The following is a 10,996-nucleotide window of genomic DNA, read 5'->3' on the forward strand; positions in this document are numbered from 1 at the left end:
GGTGCCGCCGGAACGCAGCGCAAAGCATCCTCCGGGCGCTGCGGGGCCAGCCCGCGCTCCTCGCAGGAGAGAGCTAGAGGAAGGGCTGGGGTTTTCCCGGTGACTTTTCGCTTCCGATGAGAGCGGCGATACAGTTGCAGGCTGACCTCTAATCGCTTTTTAGCAATCTGGGTGTTCCTCGGCTCTGTCTCTGCATCTCCCCTTCCCGTAGGAGAAGGCTGACATCACCAGGACAGGATCTGATGACTTGGCTGGGTGGGGTGATGGCTCCAGCCCTGGGTACCTTTGTCTTGTAGCTGGGGCGAGCGGCAGTGGCCGTGCCTGTTGCTCGGGAAGGTGAACCCTTGGCGGTGTAGAGTCGGGTTGCGTGCCTCGGGCATCGCCGGGTGTGCGAAGGTTTTGAGGGGTTTTGTTTGGGTTTTTTTCTGTGTTTGTTTTTTAAATTTGAAATGCGATTTTTAGAAACGTTCAACGAGCTCCGACTAATGGGGCAGTGAGCTGGTGCTGTGGGCTGGAGGTTTTTTTGCCGAGGTGTGGCTCTGTTTCCTGTTCTGCAGGGCACTGAGTCTGTTATGTAAATTCCTTAGATAATCTTTAAGTAAAACCTCGCATTTTCTGGAAAATCGCAAAGAGTGCAGGAAGTCGAACTGGATTTTGAACACAAGCCTTCTGCTGTTATTAAAGAAGATTTATTAAATTTGAACTCTGTCTTTAGCTGGTACTGTTTCTACCCTTTCCTCCCTCACTCAACACACTGTGCATATAGGGAATTCTTTAGTCGTTACATACAGACATAAAACCAAACAAACACCACCACCCCACCCTGCAACATCTAAGTACAGGTGAAATCTGTGTGTTTCCCTTTACATAGAGAGCAGATTTTCAACCCTGCCCTATTCTCCTGTGCGTGAGCTTAGCAGATTGTGTAGCTGATTAATTCTCTGTTGGATTTGTTGCTCTTTACTGCAGTTAAGTGCTTTTATACTTAAATAATAGTATTTTTTGACAATAAAGGTGCCTGCTTTCTCTGATGGACAAAATTCTCTGTTCTGTTGGTAAGAAGTCCAATAAAATGAGTTTAAGAGGAGTTAGTGCCTTGTATTCTCCAATATCTGTGATTAGGTGTGTAAAACCCCCCTTTTCCCCCCTTTCTTAATTACTAGAAAAAGGCATATTTTTCCATAAAGAACTGGTTAGCTCCTTTGAGTCCAAACAGTGGAGCTTTTTGTGATACTCTATCCATAGATAAGGGAGAGGCTTCTGGAAGGATGTGACTAGCACAGTTAAGCTCTGGAAAGCCTGTTTGATTGCCCGCAGGGCTGTATACCTCTGGATGCCGCAGTGGCCTCTTGATGTACAGAAGGTCATAAGCAGGTATTTGAAAACTTACCACCTAAAATTATGTATAAAACAACCCGTATATCACGATGAAGCACCTTAAACTGTTTGGCTGAGGGGGAAAAATATGATGCATGAAAACTGTCATTTTCTTTGTCAGAGGTGGCAAAAATCTGCGTAATACTGAGTTGTAGTTCCTCCTAATATTCCAGCAGAGCCCTTTCTGTGGAGCTCACCAGGGTCGGTGGTTGCTGCGGTGAGGCGGGGAGGGCGGGCAGGGCTGGAGCGGTGGGCGGCCTGTCAGCCCACGCGTGTGCAGATCCCCCCACGCACTGCTGGGGCACTGTACTGCCGGGAGTGACTGTGATGCCAAACCCCAAACACATGTCATTAAGGATTTCATGCCTCTCTGACCAATTGCAAGGAGCTTGCCTGTGTCCTTCACTGGACCAAATTGGATTCACTGAGTTGCAGGATGGCATGGCTGCTGCTTCATATGCAGGTCTGAAAGAAGTTAGCTTATATGCATTTGGAAACAGCTGCATGGTGTAGGTGAGTGGAGTCTCCTTGCAGAGGCAGAATTCCAGGGTTTGCAAGTGGCTTGTGAAGATAATGATAAATCACTGCTGAAATTTAAAGGAAGTGGCTTGACACAGCTAGAGATGAACAGTATTCTAAAATGTTCTATTCTTCGTGTAGGCTGATCAACTGACTGAAGAACAGATTGCTGGTAAGTGTTTTGATGAGAATTTTTTTTTTTTTTTTTTTGCTAACTCTTGTGACTAAAAGAAAATAAATTATCTCAAACATAATGGAAAAAAACATTTTTGACAATTTTACGTCTGTTACTAACACTGTTCTGAAAAGCACTCACTTGAAACCAAACTAGAAAAACAAACAAAAATGTTCTGGAATATTACTGGTTCATTGCCTCTTCATTTAGAGTGCTTGTTCCTTGGACTACAGATAATGATTTTTTTTTTTTTTAGACTTTCAAACTTGAGCCAAGTACTTCTAGATTTCCTGCAAACAGAAATAATTGCTAGACTCAAATGCACTACTTGGAGTCAAAGCAGACCTAGGTACTCTTTAATGAAGTGAAGATAAACTAGAAGTGAAATGGCAACAAATAAATCTCATATGTGTTTATTGCACATTATTATAAGCCAGTGTCTTTTAAATGAAACTTTTAATAGACTACCTGTAATTCAGACTAGTTAGGGAGAAGGAGTGTTATTTGACCTTTTGTAGACCAGTCACCCACTTCTGGCTGACACTAATTCCTGTTGTCTGCTGCCTTAAAAATAGGTGGTAAATGACAACACTTTTGTTCCTATAAGTCTGTTAATGATAAAGGGAACCTGGTGGGTCCTTTCACTTACTGCAAACAGCTGCTGTTTATGGAGCAACTGTGCCTCAGGCAAGATGCAGATGCATGGAAATGCGTTATGGAGTTGTAATGCAGATAATAGCCACATGAAATAAGTTTGAATATACTGTGCAAATTGTGTTGGTACTATAAGTAATTTTTTTATTGGTATTTGAGTGTGTTCATTCTCTCAATACATGAACAGTTAGATAAAATGAGAAAATATTTCTTAGAATTTTACCAGATCTTGTCAGTGGAGTGTGTTTTTCATATGTGATTTTTCTCATGCTCGTGATGTTACTAAACACTGGGACTGTTTCTGCCTCTAGAATTCAAGGAAGCCTTTTCCCTATTTGACAAAGATGGTGATGGTACTATCACAACAAAAGAACTGGGGACTGTCATGAGGTCATTGGGTCAAAATCCAACAGAAGCAGAATTGCAGGATATGATCAATGAGGTAGATGCTGATGGTAAGTGTTGGAAAGGTGCTGTGATCATCTTAAATATATATGACCTCCACACCTGGGCTTAGACTGCATAGGGAAGACTGTGACGTTGACCCCTTAAAGCAGTTCCAAAATGCTTGATAGAATCTAAACTCAGAAGGTAGTCAAAGATGCTAGCAGCATTAGTGGGACTGCAAAAAGGGGGGGATGGGCAAAGTTATGCTATTTGTCTTTAATATTTTATGGGTCACAGGCTTCCTATTGCTATCTGGCTTGCCCTGACCTGATGTTAACCTGTCTTTCCATCCATCTTTTCTGTACGTTTTTTTCAGCCCATGTTGCTCTTGATAACTTTACCAATATTTGTGGTAAGACTGGTAGGAATGGAATAGTGTTTTCAATTCTTGGAAGTTTAGCACAACAGGAAGAGACTATATAGTCTCTGTAATGTATTAGACCCCCTAATAGATGGGGGTATAGGGGAAGAAAACCCTTCCCACATCAAGACTAACAAAATTATTTTAAATGCATGCCAGAAAGGGTCACTACAAACATTTTGTTTCTGAAACTCCACGTGGGCTAACTGTTATAAAAAGGAAAAGTACTTTTCAACTGATGTCAAGCCTTTGGTCTCATGTTGGTTGTGACAGTGATTTTTCTTTAACATCTTTGTAAAAGAAGAGTGAAAGTGTATTGGCAAGAGTATAAATTATCTGAGTATCAGGATATGTTATTTAAACTACTTTCTTAAAAGTGCAAATTGTCCTTAATTGATAAGTCTTTGCAAATAATGAAAAACTTCAGGGTTTGCAGTGGTACATAGAGGATGTGTATAGTGACTTCTCTAGGCTGCAGAGCACAAGGCTATTCTGGTAGATTTAAAACAAAAGGAGACTGAGGACTTCAGATAAGTATGCCTGCTCATCTGTTTAAATTTGGTTTAGGGCAGAATGCTTTGCTGTTATTCTACGTGTTCTTTGAGGATTTTTCAAAGCTGAGTATGAGATGTACTCATATTCAACTGGTACATAAAGCTGACCATGATAATAAATAACTGTATGTCTCAGGCTGGAATCCTTAGGATGTGAGAGTTTTCTTAAACTGCATTTATTTAGCTGCCTTGCTGTGTTTACACTATGAGTTTGAATACTTCTTTCAAGCAGTGGGTAGCTCTTAGTTGCACAGTATTTAATTCAGTTTTGTGAACTATTTAATGTGCCTTTTTGGCATTTAAAGCTTAATCCTCACTATGCAAATCTAGTTTTTTCACCATACTGATTTTCTCCTAGCTTTGAGCAGCTTGAAATTTACATTGTTACTTTTCATTCAAAGCTTAAAAATCTTAGGGGTGAGGCCTGGATGTTAAACAAGGATTTTCAGTTTTGCAGTCAAATACCTATAAGAGCACCTACAGCTAAGATTATTGGTAATAACGAATAGTGGCAACTTTTCTCTTGTCATTGGAATTTACAGATCCTTGTTGCCCCCTTAAAATGGTGCATTGCTTTTGTGGTATACAGTTTGGGTTGATAAGGCAGTTGATTTTTAGAAAGAAACAACTATTTGTGTGCAGTTTAGTGAAGTGTAGTTCTCCAAAATTTTAGATAACCTGGATTTGTAGTGCCAGCTTTATTATACATTTCCTTCTGGAGTATTCCATAGCAATTGAGAGATTCTAAAGAAATGAAAAGATTCATTTCTGTGGGAGTGATTTGAAGTAAAGATGAGTCTTATCTTTTAAGACTGGAGCATCAGACTGACATTTTACTTGCAGCCTGGGTGGCAAATGGTATGGCTTGACCTGGAGAGAAGGCAACAGTTGATTTCATTGTGCTGAAACAGTGGCTGCTGTGGCTACTGCACACTGTAATACAAAAAAAGGCAGTGGTAGCAATTTAGAGAGAAGAACCAGTTCTTCTATAAGTATAGTTAACAGAGGATCTGTCAATCTTGGCTAAGTAAAATGCCAGATTTTTTTTTATAATAGAGAACAGCATGGAAGTTTAATTTCTGGAAGTTTCTTTTTATTAAGGCAATGGCACTATCGACTTCCCTGAATTTTTAACCATGATGGCCAGAAAAATGAAGGACACAGACAGCGAGGAAGAAATCCGTGAGGCATTCCGAGTCTTTGACAAGGTATTAATAAAAGTACAACTACTCTTTAGAAGCAATAATGTTTATATTTTCCTCAGTGTTTTCTCTCTTCTTATCTAGGAGGAGAAGAAGTCCTCTAGTTAGAAGCAGAGGAATTAGAAACAGAGTAGGGACTGTTCTGAAAATAGAACTAGGACTGTTCAGGCTGGTTCTGCCTGCTTTACACAACAAATCTAAGCTTAAGGCTCATCTATGAGGAAAACTTTTTGGCTTTTCCTTAGGAACAGAGTGGAATTTAATGCTTGGGGAATGTTGGGGGTTTTTTTGAGGGGTGCGGGTGGAGGATTTTTCTGTACCTTTGGACTTTGGGGGGTGGAGTGGGGAAACATTTGCATGGATGCACAAGGTTTTTTACTATTTTATGGAAGCTTTTAAAGTCAAGATGATATCATCAGTATTTAGAGGGACATGAAGTGTTGCATGTTTTGTTTTCAACATGTGAACTTTGAAGTTGCTTTCATAAAAACTTATAGAGGTCAGCTTCCTCCACCTTGTTTAAGGGTACTTGAGCATATGTCAGTTTTCCAGAACAAGGGTTCCCCCTTTGGATTGTTTGGATATGACATGTTATAAGAGAATTGTGTTGAGTAGTGGGGCTGGTGCAGCTGCGAAGCTGATGCACACATGTGTGGAAGAAGGCCTTACTACTACTTTTTATAGAAAAAAGTGTTAGTTTCTAGTACTTAGCTGAAAATGTGCTAGAAGTTACTTGATTAGTACTTCATCTACCCTGTGGGGTTCTTTCTGCAGACTAGATTAGTGTTTAAAGCCACTGAGGTAGGTTATCTGCTGGTGATGGCCATGTCCTGCTCTCAGATAATGTATTCTTCCAGTATATGGGATTTCTGAAGTGACTGAGGATGAGATTAGGTTTAGGTATTGCTAATGGGGACACTAGCTTAAAAGTGTCATTCCCCCTTTTTTATTTTCCCCACAAAACTTTGCACAACTCCTTATGAATAAAGTTTAAATACTTTCTTTGATTTCATTCTATATTATCTTATCCAAGAAGCCTGACATAACACTATCTCTACAACCAGAGTGCAGGTGGCTAACACAGAAGAGAAAGCTGACTTTATTCCTGGTGGCGAAATGGGTCTCTCTTTGGCCTTGCTTAGGCAGCAGAGACTAAACAAAAACTTTGTTTCTTTTTGTTTCTGTGTTTATTTATGAAAGCTCTTTAAGAGCATTAAAAATACCTTATCACAAGGACAAGTCAGGCATGTAGTTGTTATTACAGCACAGTAATTGTATAGAAGGATATGGTGTCATGCATGCCTCATAAGGCAGTGGGACTTGTACATACTGCAGTATGTACAGTGTGCCAGGTCTGTACATCTGTCCCAGGTGCCATGAGGCTAATTCAGAAGCAGTTTCTGGAAACTTAGATGTAGTTTCCGAGTTAATCAATGTCGGGATTGTCGTTCATGGTCTTGTGCAACTCTTCTCTCATAGGATGGCAATGGCTATATCAGTGCAGCAGAACTACGTCATGTTATGACAAACTTAGGAGAAAAGCTAACAGACGAAGAAGTAGACGAAATGATCAGAGAAGCAGACATTGATGGGGATGGGCAAGTCAACTATGAAGGTAAAAAGATGCTTGTCTTGACTCAAAACCATTACTCAGACTGAGGAAGGCCTGTTGTATAAGGCATTAATTTTTAATACTTGAGACACTGGTTTATTTGCTTGTCCACTTTTGTGGACAAAACCTTGGATGCAGTGAAAGGTGCTTTTTTATGCCAATTGTATTTAAGACATTTTTGAGTTGAAGTACTCTAGAGACACTAAATCACAGTGACTTTTTTATCTTTTCAGAATTCGTACAGATGATGACTGCAAAGTGAAGAGACCTCCTTTACACCTTTTTTCCTCTAGAAGAATCAAATTGAATCTTTTACTTACCTCTTGCAAAAAAAATGTTCATTTATTCATTCTGTTTCTGTATAGCAAAACTGAATGTCAAATTACCTTCTGTCCACAAACTGCATGTAATGGTTGGTGGTCCTGTCCCCAAAAGATGAAGTTAAACATCAGTTTTACAATATAAATAATTGTACTACCTTGAAAATAAAAAAAAAAGGAAGCACTTAGTGAACTCAAAAGTTCCATTTGCTAATGACTATTACACTGTTTGGGCTGGCCAGTTTTTCATGCATGCAGCTTGACAATTGAGCACAGTCAGACATGTGTATTAAAAGGAAAAAAACAACCTAAAGGATCCACTCTTTTGTTCAATAGTGGATTCTAGTTCAATTTGTAGTGTAAATTGTCATAGCTGGTTTACTTTAAAATTGGTTTATACCTCAGGATGGTATGCAGCAAAATGGTTGAAGGATGCAAAACTTAAAGAAAATGCCCTAAAGGTTGAATGGTTCTCCTGTACGTAGCAGTGTGCTCCAAAAATACGATGATCTTAACTATGGATGGCATGTCTGTGTTAAAATACTGGTTTAACATTGTCTGCATTGCACTATAGTGAAACGGGTGTCAGGCTGTTACCGTTCACAAAATTTTTAAAAGAAACCTTCACCAAGGGAGCATCTTTGGACTCTCATGTTTTTAAAACCTTCTGTACCATGACTTGGAGCTGGCGGAGTAGCCTGTGGACTTCAGCACAACTATCAACATTGCTGTTCAAGATATTACAATTTATGTCCATTCCAAGTTGTAAATGCTAGTCTTTTTTTTCCAATAAAAGACCATTAACTTAAAGGTGGTGTTAAATGCTTTGTAAAGTTAAAATATATATATATAATTGAGATAATAAACCAAAAAAGCAGTAGGAGGGAAGTGTTTCTATGAATGACTTGCTGCTAAATTATAATGCACATGTATGCAATAAGTTATCCCCTATCTTTTCAAGATGGCAAGAACTGACCTCCTGTAACCCAAGACCTTTGCTATAAATAAATGAACTTGTGCTTGCCTTTCATATTACGACAATGTTAATTTAGTTGGTCTCAAAGTCGTGTAATGCTGACTCGTCAACTATCAGCACAGAAGTAACACCTCATTTCACTACAGTGGAGAGCTCTGAGCATGCATGTCAATACTGGGGAAACATGTATAGGTTGCTTATTCTTTTTGACAGGTTATAGAAACTAGTTGGAGAATTTAAACAGCATGGACTTCATAGATATCTATGATTCTCAAACATGCCAAAAATGCATTTATCTACCCACAGAAAGAAAACAAAAGGACATTTTACAGTATGTACTAAAAAAACCAAACTAAGCCTTTTTGGAAACTGGGGCTATTATGTCTTGACTTATCTTCTCAAACACTTGCATGAATTTTGTGGGGTGGAGAAGAGGACTAGGGTTAATTTAAAAACGATCTTGTTACTTCTGCTTTGCATGCACTAGCAGTGCTTAGTCATTCCAGTTCTCTGAATAAGTGTTCTCTGATCCTTCAGCTTACCCATGAATGAGTGGCAAAGCAGCCGTGTGCAGTCTTCTTTGTCTGAAAGAAGAATGCTTTTTCTCTTTTTTTTCTTTTCTTTTTTTTTTAGCAGCAGAGCCTCCATGTGGAAGGCTTTTATGCTTGGGAGGGAGGGATTACTGCATAATCACTTGACTGTAAGTTTGTTTCCAAATGTAACTAGAGTTGCAAACCTTAATTGCTTAATTGCCTTTGGTTTTGGAGAGTATTGATACTATCTCTTGGAAGAGATGCAAGTCTCCATTCATCCTGTCTAACTGAGGTGCCTGTGTTAAGAATTTGGTTGCTTGAAATACAGCTTTGCTCAGTGAGGGGTCGAGAGACACCTCCAGAAGGCAATTGAGACTATCTGCCTTCACTGATATTTTTATTCTTTTCCTGGGGGGTGGGGGGAGACCTGGGTGACTAGGGACCCAGACACCTTAACAAAGTGCCTAAAGGTTAGATGGGCTGAATGCAGGCAATTGTTTAGATATCATTTGTTGCAAAGGCTGATTGCTGTGGCTGCTGTCTTAGCAAACTGGCCACATGATGGGAATGTCTGACTACCATTTGAAAGTGGAGTCTTGCATAGCAGCTGCAAACTGCTACTTCAGTAGTGCTTGAGAATGGCTGCACTGATTCTGTAGACCAGCTTTTAAAGAGAACATACTCAAGAGACAGGCAAGGTAGGAGCAATGGTTGCAGCTCTGAACTAATTACTTCTGCCTGAGTGTGCAGAGATCTTGTCTAGTAGGTAAATGCTTCTTACCATCTATCTGTCATTCTCTCACGGTTGGTAGGGTAGTTCATTTAAGAACAGCTGCTTTTAGCTTATTCAGTGTGCCCTGTGCTTGCTAGCAAACAGACCTCATCCTGCAAGAGGTTCTTGGCTTGATTAGAAATTGTCTGGCAGTGTGCAGTGTTGGTATGCCCTGTAACTGAATCTGCCTGGAGGTATCTAATTATTAACTGACTTCAGTACCACATCAACCTCGAGTAAATGTATCCTCTGTACAGGACTTTAGCTCTGTTCCCTTCTGCATAGTGAATATCTAGAAAATGAAATGGTGTCATCGAGGTCTTTTTTATTTTCTTTTTTACTTTTTTTTCCTGTGAGCGTGTGTGTGTGGCTTTGGCTTTTTCCAAATGTGAAAGTGTGGGCTGGATACACTTGGTGCATGGCTTAGAAACATGGGACTGGAAAGAACTTCCTGGGTCATCAGATCCAGTCCCCTGCTATTGCAGGCAACCGTGTCATATAATCCTTTTAATAAACTGATCAAGCTTAAACACCTGCTTGTAAGTGGCTTGTTTTCATGGAAGTTCTGTAACTCATGTTGCTCTCAACTGATGCAAGTAATATATGAAATATGAAGTTAATCAAAAGGTCCTCCAGCTTAGCTTTAGGTTTATCATTACATTTATCTAACTGACTTTCTTGAACCTGTTATTCTTTGCACAACACTCAGGAAAGTGTTGAATCTTTACACTCCCTTGCTATGAATAAGAGTTGGTGTGCTTGCTTATTTTTTTTAAATGGAAAAGATGGATGTCTGGCTTGTTGAAACCTGTTAGATATGTTAATTGTCAAGGCAAGAAACAATTGAGTTACTTGTATTTGATACATAAATTTAAGGTTAGAGTATACATAACCATTTTTAAAACACATCAACTTGCAGTGTAGTTTTATATTTAATACTGAAATTGTACTGCTAAAGTTTAAACTGCTGTTAATCATATTCCTCTTCTGATCATAATGAAAAAATAAAGGGTAAGAAAATGCTTAACATAGATTATTCATTATCATGCTTATTTTATTAATAATTTAGGCATTGAAACGTCTCCAGGTACGGGGCATCTGTTTGGTGGAGTGGGCTGGAGCAAGGGGTGGGGAGGGTTACTGATGTAGAAAATTCTTACCCCCCCCAGTCATTTGTCACACAGACATAAAAAACTGTTCAAGAAATTTATTGATGCATTAAATGCACGTGTGGGTGTGTGATCTGTGGGCAGTGCACATTGCTGAGGCTGCCAGCCCCTGCACCCTGTCCAGGCAAGTGCAGAGTGGGGTCTGAATGTATCTTGGTCCCTTGCAGCACGTGTGTGAAAGCAGATCCTTGTTCCCAGGATCCATCCTAAGCTAAAACCACAGTCTTGGGGTTTAGAAATGTCAGAGTTAATACAGCTTGCTTTTCCCCTACCATGAAACTAGCACACTTGTCTTACTGCAATCCAATGAGGGTTTGGGGTTTTT

General features: G+C 39.7%; 1 protein-coding gene across 1 annotated transcript; it reads left to right on the plus strand.

Moving 5' to 3' along the window:
• The first annotated feature begins 1,769 nt into the window (after positions 1–1,769).
• CALM1 (calmodulin 1) lies at positions 1,770–10,525 on the plus strand. The gene is made up of 5 exons (XM_018082303.3): positions 1,770–2,068; positions 3,037–3,180; positions 5,189–5,295; positions 6,769–6,904; positions 7,135–10,525. Exons 2-5 carry the CDS (start codon positions 3,111–3,113, stop codon positions 7,161–7,163), a joined length of 342 nt encoding a protein of 113 aa, XP_017937792.1. The 5' UTR covers positions 1,770–2,068; positions 3,037–3,110; the 3' UTR covers positions 7,164–10,525.
• Positions 10,526–10,996: the final 471 nt, after the last annotated feature.

The sequence above is a fragment of the Manacus vitellinus genome, unplaced genomic scaffold (genome assembly GCF_001715985.3).
Source record: "Manacus vitellinus isolate BGI_N305 unplaced genomic scaffold, ASM171598v3 scaffold_6_pilon, whole genome shotgun sequence".
In the NCBI taxonomy this organism is placed as follows: Eukaryota; Metazoa; Chordata; class Aves; order Passeriformes; family Pipridae; genus Manacus; species Manacus vitellinus.